This window comes from Jaculus jaculus, chromosome 15 (assembly GCF_020740685.1).
Source record: "Jaculus jaculus isolate mJacJac1 chromosome 15, mJacJac1.mat.Y.cur, whole genome shotgun sequence".
Taxonomy (NCBI): domain Eukaryota; kingdom Metazoa; phylum Chordata; class Mammalia; order Rodentia; family Dipodidae; genus Jaculus; species Jaculus jaculus.
In genome coordinates this window covers 21,396,045-21,409,343 of record NC_059116.1, presented here as the reverse complement: position 1 = coordinate 21,409,343, position 13,299 = coordinate 21,396,045, and the positions used below count along the sequence as shown (strand labels likewise).

The following is a 13,299-nucleotide window of genomic DNA, read 5'->3' as shown; positions in this document are numbered from 1 at the left end:
CTAATTCTAAAATCTGAAATGCTTAAAAATATAAAAGTAGCATTGCCTTAAAATGCTCAATTACTAAGGTGTATGCAAATATTTCAAATTTGGAAAAAACTGAATTCTAAGCAGTGACATCAGAGATTCATGAACTGCTCCAACACCTGAAGACTACGAAAGGTAAGTTTTTGCAGAATAGACTGTTGCAGGAAGCACACACAGTCCTGTTAGGAGGGTTTGGAAATCTCCCCCATCCTGTCAGTTCCTTAGACAATTTATACATACTGTAAAGTTCTGCCACCTTCTGATAACTATTTGAGACATTTGATAGTTTTACACACTCTGAAAATTTCCTGTCAGTTGAATAGAAACATTTTATTTGCTACAGATCTATCCTATCTTAAACCAGTCATACAGAACCACCACTTCGAGGATGATCCTCCTGTGAAACAAGGAGGAATTCACGTTCACTCCGTGGACAAGTCTGCATGGAGCCATGGAGATGGCACACATCCCGAACAGAAGAGCAGGGCTGCGTGCCAGTGATCTGGCACAACGTGGAATGGTCAGCACACAGACACGAGGTAGAGAGCAGTGTCAGGCAGTGGTAAGGATGAGAAAAACAACAGTTCTGGAGTTTGCCAAGTGATGCGAGATACCTTGGGAATGCTACAGATAAAAAGACCTAAAGTGAGAGCCCTGGAAACCCACGTAAGTGGGCAAGAAGACAAGGTTCAGGTAAGTGAGATGGTCTTTATGAGAACTGTCTGGCATTGTATAAGCAGAGGGAAGAGGAAAGAAATTGTTGGAAAGGTAGATGTGAGCAGACCAGGGGTAAAAGGGCCTGGAAAGTGTGGAATAGTACTAACAAGATTGTAAGCATGTGTCAGGACCTGTGTATATCTTACTTAATAATTTCATCAACAGGGTCTACACACTGCAGGCCGTCCTCAAAACTCAGTGTTGTGCACTCTGGCCTCAGCTTGATCCTCCTGGCAGGGATCCTGGGCAGGTGTCGCTATGCCTGGCTCTTAGGCATTATTGGAAAGATCACTGTCTGGTGCATGAAAAATTTACCACATACTAGCTAAGAGGAAACTAAAATTCACAGGGTCAAACTAGCTATGAATATTGAGGGCTAGCTACATGTTATACGTGGGTAGAAGTAACCCTGGTTGGTGTGACTACTTATGCAAACGAGGAGAGGAACAAAGTCCTGTCCACCTTCACCTGACGGGAGGCCTGGCCTTTGCTGCGCATGTGGCAGGTGTGTCTGTGACATACATGTGCCTGTGAGGAGGCCACAGGTTGACATGTCAAGTGTCCTCAGTGGTTCCCCACATTCATTTGTCAATCAGGGTCTCTCTGAACCTAAGGAATCCCGTCTACTCCTCAGTGCTGACATTGCAGGTGCCACATCTGGTCTTTTCATGGGTGCTGGGGATCTGAACTCTGCTCCTCACGCTTGCTCAGCAAGCACTTTACCCACTCAGCCATTTCCTTAGTCCATCACCTGACTTTAAATTCCAACTCTATAATGCCCATCAAAAACTATGAGGCTGGCATCACCTGAGACATTCTAGGAACTAAAAAGGGCGAGTCTGAGTCTTTTTAAAGTTGTTCCAGAACTTGGAGAAACAGCAGATGCAAAGCAGCACGGCCGGCGCAGGAGATGGGAAGGGGGTGAAAGGATGAGAGTCGCAGACGCTCCACCGAGGCCAGCAGAGAAAACAATCCAGCAAGAGACGATGAGAGGCTGCTGAGCGCCCAGAGGAGGTCCTGACTGAGGGAGTGAGGAAGGCACGCCTGAGAGGAGACCCTACTTAGAAGACGACAAGACAGCAGATGTGACAGTGGAGGGAACAGGGATGAGAAGTGGGGTTTCTTGTATTTCAAAACAGGCAATTCCAGGTCATGTTTGACAGCCAACAGGAATAACCACTGAAAGCAGATGCTGCAGTAGCGTGAACTTGGCGTATGAAAGACAATGACTACAGAGCTTACTGCTCCCCTTGGTGAACTTTCTAGTATACATACAATTCCTAAAACAAAACAAACAAAAAAACCAAATCAAAGGGAAAGAAAATCAGCTCTTGAGAAACATTACTTACTTATATTCATTTTCAACCATGTTTTCAGGGTCTGCTTGTTCAATGGCTTCTTCAAAGAACTCCTCCAAAGTTGGCATGTATTCCCTGGGCATTCCAAGGAAACTAGTGAGGCTCATGTATTAAATAGTGACAATAAAGATTCTTAGTGGCACCCATGTGTTAGTTGTAGCTAGAAATAAGCTGAAGTAGTCTTCAGAATTTTTTTCTTTTGGTTTTTGGAATTCACTATGTAGTCTCAGGATGGCCTCAAACTCACAGCAATACTCTGACTCCAAAGTGCTGGAATTAAAGGTGTGCACCACCATGCCTGGCTATCTTTTAGAATATTTTAAGGAGCTAGAAGACTTAAAGCTAAACTTTTTTTTTTTTTGGTTTTTCGAGGTAGGGTCTCACTCTAGCTCAGACTGACCTGGAATTCACTATGTAGTCTCAGGGTGGCCTCAAACTCATGGTGATGCACCTATCTCTGCCTCCCAAGTGCTGGGATTAAAGGTGTGCACCGCAACGCCCAGCTTAAAGCTAAGCTCTGAAAGGGGGCAATGAAGCAGGCACTGTGTGAAAACGACGCATCATCCGCTGCGCACTACAAGTAAACGCTGTACCACACTAAGAAGAGCAGGCTGCTCTTCGGAGCCCCGGGCTCAGGAGCTCTTACCTTCACGAAATTCCCACACTGTGTCCTACCCATCACTTACAGTGTTCTGAATACTCGAATTAAGACTAACACATCTGAGACTTTAACTTTTAGTTCATTTTGGATCACAGATATCTTAACCTTTTGGCTTTTCTGGGACACAGTGGATGTGAAGACTTCTTACACGCACGGAGAGTTCACTGCCCCTCCCTGAGGACTACGGATCCCGATCCCAAGACTTCATGCCTCTTTTCACCATGAGCTGCTCTCCCAGTCTCTGGTCTTTCTCCCACCACACATTTATTATATGTTTACTGATTGTTCCTGCTTATATTTTCTCATTTTTACTTTTCCAAGTTCCCCCTACCCCACCCCCCTTTTGTTGAGGTAGGGGGGTTCATGCGATAGCCCAGGCTAGCCTCAGTTCATGACAGTCCTGCTGCCTTAGCCTCCCAAGTGTTGGGGTCACAAGCACGAGCCACCCCACTCACTGACTTTTCTTAATAGGGTTACTTTCCTTTGTTTTCAGTTTCTCTTTCTTTGCTTTAATTACCTGAAATATATTTTACAACTTTTACTGGATTTTTTTCCCCATTTCTTTTTCTTTCTTGAAAGGGGGGCTGGGGATTTTTGAAGTAGGGCCTCACTCGAGCCCAGGCTGGCTTCCTGAGTGCTGGGATTAAAGGCATGCACTACCATGCCTGGCTTGGTTTTTTTCTTTCTTTAACTCATAGTAGAAAGCTTTCTTTTTAAATTTTTTTTTTTTTAAATAAACTCAACACATGCATCACCATGTGTATCTGGCTTACATGGTCCTGGGAATTAAACCTGGGTCCCTTGGCTTTGCAGGCAAGAGCCTTAACCGCTAAGCCATCTTTCCAGCCCTAGCTTGCTTTCTTGAATGTTTGTAAATGTAGATGACAAACCTATCTTTCTCTGTGAGATACCTTGACTTGACAGTATGGCCTTTGACTCACTCTGTTGGCCTAGGGGTTCTTTTATGCTGCCGGCAGTATGAATGCCAACTACAAGAAAGCAAAAGAGGGCTGGAGAGATGGCTTAGCGGTTAAGCGCTTGCCTGTGAAGCCTAAGGACCCCGGTTTGAGGCTCGGTTCCCCAGGTGCCACGTTAGCCAGATGCACAAGGGGGCGCACGCATCTGGAGTTCGTTTGCAGAGGCTGGAAGCCTTGGTGTACCCATTCTCTTTCTCTCCCTCTCTCTGTCTTTCTCTCTGTGTCTGTCACTCTCAAATAAATAAATAAATAAATAAAATTAAAAAAAATTTTTTAAAAAAAAGAATGCAAAAGAGCAGGCTGGTCATAGTTTCTCAAGAGATGCCGTTCCCTTCTACTTCGGTAGAATATACAAGCGTCCTGATTTCCTGTCTAGGAAGTATGGTGTATGCCCCCACCTCCTCTTTCCTTCTCAGCTGTTTTTTTTTGTTTGTTTGTTTTGTTTTTTAGGTGGGGTTTTATTCTAGCTCAGGCTGACCTGGAATTCACTATGTAGTCTCAGGGTGGCTTCAAACACATGGTGATCCTCCTACTTCTGCCTCCTGAGTGCTGGGATTAAAGGCGTGCACCACCACGCCTGGCCCTTCTCAGCTTTTCTTAGGAGAAACTACTCACCACTTCTTCACGCCTAGGGGTCCTACTTGTTTCTGACTGTTACCACTCAAGAATCATCTGCACTGCCCCAGCTTCATCAAGCCAGTTTTCCTCTGCTTGTGTCTAATTCCCACATTTTTTGTGAATCTTTACTTTCTTGTGATCCTTATAATTATTTTATCAGCATTTCTAGGTATATTAAGGCAGGAAATTATATTTTGCCAACTAAAACCAACTTTTAAATTTCTTCTAAGCTCAGACCATGCAGTGAGTCTTCATTTGGAAAGTGTGTACTTGCCTTGTTTCTGATTTACAGGCTTCCATGTTATCAGGGCAGAGGTTCCAAAGCCTTGTTAACTCCTCACTGCAGAACAGACAGATGTAACTTGATGTGAATACCATTCTCATAAGCTTTTAAAAGCACACAGAAACAAAGCCATGTTAACAGTGGAGTTTTGGATGGTGACAGTATGACTTGTACTTCTATATAAGCACACGTTTATTTTTCCAAGGCAGGATCTCACTCTAACTCAGGCTGACCTGGAAGTCCCCAAGCTAACTCAAACTCAGCAATCTTCCTGCCTTGGCTTCATGGGTGCTGGCATTAAAGGTGTGCACCACCATTCCTGGCTTTTAAATATTTTTAAAAATTAATTTATTTGCTAGTAGAGACAGAGAGAATGGGTGTGCTAGGGCCTCCTGCCACTACAAACAAATTCAATACATGTGCCAGTATGTGCATCTGGTGTTATGTGGGTACTGGGGAACTGAACCAAGGCCATGAGGCTTTGTAAGCAAGTGTCTTAAAGTTGAGCCATCTCTCCAACACCCCCAACATAAGCATAGATTTAATGACAATCTTATAATCATGTTTTCCAGGAAATATTCACCTACATAAAAAGCAATGAATAGTCAACTGGACAGTAAAAGGACCAAGTACTTTGTACAGTTACCAGTGAGCTGTGTTGTCCTAAACAGTCCTACTGTCTACAATATAAAAAATACCATTGCGCATTAACATTTTCAGAAAATACAAGTAACATACGAAGACAACATACTTTCCCATCAGAATTTTCTTGTTGGGTCCTTTGCCTAGAAAGTCCTCTGGGGCTGCTCTCTTCCGCATCACTCTTGTGGGCTTGGTATCTGATGCTCTGGGATGAAAATGCATACATGGTTTTAGAAATGAAAGTGGGCAAGAAAAATGGAAGACTTTAGTGTAAAAGAAAATTTAGGCTTTGGGGAGTATATCAATGGCAAAATGCTCACCTAACATACACAAGGTTCTGGGTTTAATCCTGAGTACCCATAAAGCCCAAGAGACTAATTACTGTTTTCTAAATTCTTTTAACTTATGGAGAGGGTGTGGGGCATGTCAGGGCCTCTAGCCACTGCAAATGAACTCCAGATGGATGCGCCACCATGCACATCTGGCTTACATGGGTTCTGGGGGAAACTGAACCTGGGTCCTTAGACTTCACGGGCAAGCGCCTTAACTGCTAAGCCACCTCTCCAGCCCCACACCAGATTTTACAAGGTGCTGGTAATTGAACCCAGAGCTTATCATGTCTGCTAGGCCAACGTTTATTTTTTTGGATAATTTCATATCTGTTTATAATGTTCCTTGGACATACCCCAGTACCTTCCTGTGGCCCCTCCCAACTAGTTCCTCTTGTACTTTGCTCAGTCTCTTAGTTTTGTGACTCCCTCAGTTTAATTTTTTTGTTGTTGTTGTTCATTTTTATTTATTTATTTGAGAGTGACAGAGACAGAGAGAAAGACAGATAGAGGGAAAGAATGGGCGCGCCAGGGCTTCCAGCCTCTGCTAACAAACTCCAGACGCGTGCGCCCCCTTGTGCATCTGGCTAACGTGGGACCTGGGGAACCGAGCCTCGAACCGGGGTCCTTAGGCTTCACAGGCAAGCGCTTAACCGCTAAGCCATCTCTCCAGCCCTGTGACTCCCTCAGTTTAATGAGTGACGCTTAATAAGCATGGTCGGGAAGCTTCTTTGGGCAACTTGACAGTGGCTCCACTACCGAAGAAAATGTGCTCCTTTAGCACCAATAACTGCCCACTGCCCCTCAAAAGCAGTAGGACCTCCTCAGCTACTCCCCCTTTCTCTTATTATTCTTGTGATGGGTATATACCTTTCTTTCACAAAGCTTGGGCAGCCTTCATTTTTCCAAGAGTTCCAGTTTTCTTCAGTGTTTAATATATGCTAGGATAAACAAAGAAATTAGCTTGACATAAAAGAGTTTGAAATTTCTATTTGGTGCTAAAGATAGCATATAGACATCAGAGACATACCTCTACCATCTTTGAAAATCTTTCTCCGTCGGGGGGGTTTTCAGATAGTAGCTGTGATTAGAAAGAACACACTAAGCTCTCAACAACTTCCTGCCTCATAGGAGTGGTTTGCAGGCAGAGAACAAGAAGTGTTTGTGTTCTTGTACCTGAGCTTAACTTTATCCTTATTTTCCTATTTGGGGCTGAAACAAAGAAAATTCTAAATTTCCATTTTTTCAATCATGGGTTTGTTGCATGTTGGACTTACTTGATAGACTGATTTTGTAGTATCTTCAATCCACAGTGATTGTTCATCAGTTAAAACATAGTTTGAACTACGAAGGAAAGAGCAAATGCACACGTGAGTTACAGCAGAGTATGTTAAGGTTTATGTATGGTCTTCAATACAAGGCATGCGCCACACATGTTGACTATACTATGTCAAAGAACCAGCGCAAATGAGAGGCTGCCGGGGTCTTTCACTTCGTCCTTGGAGCCACCACTGAAGAATGAAGGTGTTGAAGGGCAAATTAACATTCGACTAACTGATCTGATTACAAACAGCAATACACAGCTGAATGTGAGATGAAAACCTGAGACACTCTTAATTTAGTCCCATACACTGCATATATTCAGATAGGCACATTTTATCCTTTAAAACTCATTCAAAATACAATGAAAAATCCTAACCCCATCAAAAGGCTATGGGCACATTCACACTGTTCACAGCTCCCATGATCTTCCTCCCAGTGTTCTCCAGCCATCCACACAGTACTGAGAGGATGTCATGTGCCCATACAACCTAGCCCTCTACGAACCACTCTGAATCTCAATGACTTGCTTTGCCAAAGACCCACAAAGCTCATATTCAAACCTACGCATGACTCCAAAGTCCTTGATCTTTCTACTTCACTACATCTAACCTCTAAAACAGAAGAGTAAGAAATAACATTTTTTTAAATAAATTTTTTAAAATTTATTTATTTGAGAGTGACGGGGGGGGGGGAGGGAGAGAATGGGCACACCAGGGCCTCCAGGTTCTGCAAACGAGCTCCAGATACGTGCGCCCCCTTGTGCATCTGGCTAACGTGGGACCTGGGGAATCAAGCCTTGAACCGGGGTCCTTAGGCTTCACAGGCAGGCGCCTAATTGCTAAGCCATCTCTCCAGCCCAGAAATAACGTTTTTAAGTGGCTTCCAGGTGGACCTTACAATTACCACTTTGCAGTGAGCGCGCTGACGCTAGCCGGTGATGACGCGGCGGGCAGCAGGCTGGTGTCCCGTGAGCAGCTCGCACCGCACCGCGAGCAGCGCAGCAGGGGCTCACGCCAGCCACGGTCAGGACAAGAGGACACGGGGAGCAAGGGGTGTAAGGGTGTCACCAGGCACGAGAGATCCTGAAGAGGTTTTAGTTCTCATGTCCTAGACAGCCCTGTACCTTTGAGACAAGTCTCACTGGCTTTTTGCAAACCACCTTGGGAGTCTGAGTGAGATGAGAAGAGTGATGGAGGTCTAGGAAAGAGACCTCCACACATCAACAGAAGCAAGAAGTCCTGAAGAGGCCTGGGCTCAGCATGAGACGCATCAGCAGCCACAGATGTTACTTTCTTTTAAAACAAAGTGAAAAGCTCACAACTGGCTCTATGTCTGCTATAGTACAAGTGCTTAAGGCACAAAATGTATCAAATGCTACAAGCAAGACCCGTTAATTGCCACTGTTGGTAAATCCTTTACTATGAACAATAACTTACCTTTTGAATTTGACCTGCCCCTTGAGGTACTGGAATAAAATTAGATACTGCAACAGGATGTGTCTTCGAAAGTTACTGTCACTCAGCTGTAAATCCATCAACTACTCGAAAAACAAGCACATGATGAAATAACACATTAAAATCAAGGACTGACTCAAGGAATAGGTTGTGCAACTATAGAAGTGAAAGATTTGCATTCAAATACAAAACAGAAACTGTTCACAGTGAACTCAAACCCAAAGACAACAGCAAAGGTTCCATTTTAGACTTCTGATCATTTTATAGCACCTGATAGTCACGCTGGTGAATAAAATGTTTTTACTTTGGCTGGACATCAGGGCAGCTTAAGGTAGAAATGCAATAACATTTTCCCACATACAAAGAAAAATGGGGTTTGGAGAGATGGCTCAGCAGTTAAGGCGTTTGCCTACAAAGGCTAACAACTCAAGTTCAATTCCTCACTACCCACGTAAAGCCAGATGCACACAGTGGCACATGCATCTGGAGTTCATCCACAGTGGTTACAGGCCCTGGCACACTCACTCTCTTTGTCTCTTTTCTATCTCTCTCTGCTTGCAAATAAATAAAAAAAGTGACATGTTCACTTCAGCGGCACACGTACTAAAATTGGAAGGCTAGGGAAGATTAGTATGACTCCTGCGCACAGGACAGACACGCAAATTAGTTAAGTGTTCCGTATTTTTAAACTACTGCTGTTGTCTGCTCACCACACTGCCCTCTATCTATGCCCATATGTTAATGCTACCCTCACTTTTGCTTAGAGAAGCTTCTCTTTTCAGATGACAGTGGCCACTGGAATGTTCAGCACTAAGTAAGACATCTCTATCACACTCTCCGAGGCTTGGGACCCATTGCAGAAGAGGTGGCAGAGAGAATGTAAGAGCCTAAGAAAGAGGAAGAGTGCTTACAATACTGTCTGGCAGACACAAGTGGCCCAGATACTCAAGACCTCACAGTGGCTGATGCTACCTATGCCAGAGCTGCACAGGAGGAGAGGAAATGATGACATCAACATAGAGGAGAGACTAGTTGGAAAGAGGAAGGGATTCAGCAGAGAGGGGATGTGGGTGGGGAGGAGGATTATGATCTGTATACGGTCTGTATGTCGGGAGGCTGTCGGTACGGAGTTACACAGAGCAGGCGGCTGAAGCAGAGTCAGGGCAGGAAGCAGCAGAACGGCAAGGGCACCACAGACAGCTCAAGGAGCGAGCGGAAACGAGACAGCAACACAAATGGGCTTTTGTCCTTTACAACTTAGAGAAAGTCACATTATACTTGTAGTATCACAGAACACAGTACAGCCCACGCGGACGTGACAGTCATCGATGAGGAAGCTCTCCGACAGGTTGACACTGAGCTGGTTCTAGTACATCAAAGACCGCCGGGGAAGAAGGAAGTCACTATCTGCACAGAGCTGAGGGAAAGCCGAGACTACTTATAAACCTGACCTCAATCCAGAATGGGACGCTGCCTTCCAGCTGAATAACCGATATGGTCCCGGGAAGCCCTAGAGACAAGTTCTGCTGGCTAAGCATCGCCTGGTCTATGCTGCCGTGCTCTAGTGAGGGAGTCACTCTCCAGTAGCCTCTTCCACACTGCTGGCTTGGGTATCCGCAAGCTGCATGGTTACTTTTATTCTTCTTTTTAAAAAACACAGCTGGCCTTCTGTAAGCTTTCCCTTACCCTTAGGAATACCTATGTTCTGCTATTTCTTCTTTTTTACACACTTTTAAAATATTTATTTGCAAGCAGAGAATGAGGAGAGACAGACAGACAGTGGGTACACCAGAGCCTGTAGCCACTGCAAATGAAGTCCAGATGCATACGCCACTTTGTGCATCTGGCCTTACATGGGTACTGGGGAATCAAACCTAGGTCGTTAGGCTTCGCAGGCGAGCGCCTTAACTGTGGCGCCGTCTCTCCAGCCGTGCTGTTCTGTTGACTCTTCATCCCACATGTGAATGGCGCAGCAGCAGTTTTCTTTCCTCTGCATTCTGAGTGACTTGACTCCTCACACAGGACCTCGGCCCCGCTGATGGCACGTGTCCCTTTGTCTACTTTCTGCATGGTCACAAAGGAGACCTGGTGATCACTCAGTCATTTAATCTGTCTCACTGCAACCTCCTAAGCCTCCATGGTCTCGTGCTTAGCTATTTCCAGTACAGCGAACACTGCATCTCGCTGAGACATCCAGTCCTTTGCGCTGTCTATTTTCTGCCTATCTGCATTCTCATGATGCTTCCATTACAACTCTACTTTAGCCTTGCTAAGGTGTCATGAAAACTTACACAAACATTTAAAATGCAGTAACAAAACAAAGTATCACGGAATGGGCCAAGTCTGGCTGTGAACTGCACTGTGCGCAGATGCTAAGGTCCTTCTCTATTTTCTCACCCACCTCCTCAACCCTCAGGCCACAGCCTGTCATGCCTGTGCGCCTAGGACCACCTGCAGTAACCAACTCTAACTGCCTTCTCTACGCCAACCGGAAGTGGAACTTTGAGAACGTGCACGAAACCACAGGGCTGAACAATGACACCAGTCTCTGCTTGTCCCCAAGGAAACAACCTTGTCTCTAATCAGCAATCTTCCCTAATGCCCTTTGACCATTTCTACCATCCTCCACAGCAAAAGAAAAGAATTTCTTAATGTTCTTCATGCTCCTCAATGTCTACTTGCTTTCAACGAGGAGAAAAATTCCTTAAATGGGAAACCATTTAATTTTTTTGCTCCCTTCCCCTTACAAATCAGCAGCACCCAGACCTGTTTCCTCATTGCGGCAGTCATGGCTAAAGGAAGTCCTTTCACCCAAACAGCCCAATCTCCCTAGTGATCAAGTGTCACCAGGACACACAGTTTCAGCTTTGCCCCTCAAGCTGCTCTCTGGCTTTCTTACTCACCATCCCACTTCAGTGATAAGCTGTTTTTAACTCCAACTCTCTTTATGGCTTCAGCCTATGTGACAAGCTTGGCTTCCCACATTCACACACAGGTCCTTCCACACTCTGGCCACTGCTCAATCGTCTCTCCCCTGTCGTCTTCACGAAATGCTGGCTTTCTTTGGCCTTTCCAATACACATTCTCCTCCCTGGTTGGTTTCATATACAGTTTCACTTGCTGCTCAAATACTGGTGACTCCTAAGCCTTCATCTTGCTCCAAACTTCCAGATTCATATACTTAAATCTACTACCTACCTCTACTGAAATGATCAACTGACATCTGGTCAAGCTTCCTAGACAAAACACTGACTTTCCTCTCAGAGCCCGTTCTCCTGCACCGGCTAGCTCACTGACAGGGCCCACCAGCCGCTTGTTTAAGCAGTGTCCATTTACTCAAGGAGCTCTAGGAAGGCCTCTGGAGGAAGCAGCAGGCTAAGTATCGGCGCCAGCAGGACACCTAAGGCTGCAGCACACACACGAAGAAAGGAAGAGGAGGAAGGGAAGATGCTGAGCCGCACAGCAGAATGGAAGTCGGGCTGCCGAGCCTGAAGCTGAGACAGGAGCTCCTCCCACGACAGGATCCAGAGGCTGTTTACTGTCTTTGTCTTCACTTCTCTTTTAGCTCATTTCTATCTTTTAAACAGTGGATTCAAAAGAACAATCAGGAAGACACTGCATCAGGGTAAGGAGGGACTAGAGAGCTCACACAAGCTAACTGCTTCACGCCATGCACTCCAGGAAACTTGGCTCACAGAAGACAACCCCACGTGTGCTCCTCAGCCAGCCGGTTCGAGACACAGCTGAGCCTAAGTTGGCACGTTCTGCTCCCATCACACGCATGTACTTTCTAGTTCTATTTTTCTTTCATTAAATCACACCATTTATATCAGGACGTGGATCAAGTATTCCTCTGTAAACTTCATTTTCGTTTCTGGAACAAAGGGCCTTTCACTGTCCTTACTTTTACTGCACTTCTGGGCGTAGGTTCAGTCTCTCTTGCCCTATCCTAAATCTATAGACTCATGCTATTGTTCTTGGTCATCTTTTCACTTTCTGTCAATCAAAAAAAAAAAAAAATTTTTTTTTCTTTTTTTGGTTTCTCAAGGTAGGGTCTCACTCTGGCTCAGGCTGACCTGAAATTCACTATATAGTCTCAGGGTGGCCTCGAACTCACAGTGATCCGCCTACCTCTGTCTCCCAGGTACTGGGATTAAAGGCGTGTGCCACCACACCTGGCTCAATTATATAATAACCAATGTTCTTGGTAAAATTAGTTCTCAGCAAAATTATAGCAAAGGATAAAATCTTCCACTTCTATCAATTTAACATAAAACACTTAAAAAAACTATAGGAGAAAATAGTGCATTTTCATTGTTAAAAATTTCATGTCATCAACACCATCTGAGATCAAATTGTTCCATTTTTACATTGTGAAATATTACAATGTTTCCATTTTAAATGATAAAATATTTAAGATAGTCACAAAAGACATAATTCAATATTCAAATACCAACACACAGATATCAAAATCCTGCTATTTGTTTCACATTTGTGAAAAAAGAACTACAATAGTAACTGTTGAAGCTTTACTACCCTCGCTACTGACCCTCCCTCGGCTATGGGCGTGTGTTTTTGGTGTTTCTGTATTATGCCACTGTTACAGTATAAATACATAAGCAGGCATCTATAAACACTACACAGGTATACTTTGTATATTTTCAATCTACATCGCATCCACTGTTCTACAATTTGCTATTTTCAAACAATACCAGGTTGGAAATTTACCTACATCAGTATGTGAAGCTCTAGTTCAGGGCTGGCAGTGTTTGTCTGTTAAGGACCAGTTAGTATGTATCTTAGGCTACATGTCTACCACAGGTCCTCACCTCTGTGCTCACGCAAGAGCAGTCAGACAGTATGTAAATGAACACGCGTGGCCATGGCCCCACACAAGTTCACACACAACA

At 44.5% G+C, this 13,299-nt stretch overlaps 1 protein-coding gene and 1 non-coding gene across 2 annotated transcripts in view; one reads left to right on the top strand and one right to left on the bottom strand.

Moving 5' to 3' along the window:
- The window catches only part of Thoc1 (THO complex 1), a 45,794-nt gene that overhangs the window by 2,035 nt on the left and 30,460 nt on the right, over positions 1-13,299 (bottom strand). The window contains exons 12-18 of the mRNA XM_045134710.1: positions 8,372-8,472; positions 6,890-6,956; positions 6,643-6,693; positions 6,483-6,553; positions 5,393-5,488; positions 4,633-4,698; positions 2,094-2,177 (exon numbers count right to left, since the gene is read on the bottom strand). Coding sequence (XP_044990645.1) covers positions 2,094-2,177; positions 4,633-4,698; positions 5,393-5,488; positions 6,483-6,553; positions 6,643-6,693; positions 6,890-6,956; positions 8,372-8,472 — 536 coding nt within the window. The remainder of the gene's footprint in view (positions 1-2,093; positions 2,178-4,632; positions 4,699-5,392; positions 5,489-6,482; positions 6,554-6,642; positions 6,694-6,889; positions 6,957-8,371; positions 8,473-13,299) is intronic.
- LOC123455192 lies at positions 8,971-9,075 on the top strand. Its single transcript, XR_006633743.1, has one exon. It is a non-coding gene; the product is annotated as a U6 spliceosomal RNA (small nuclear RNA).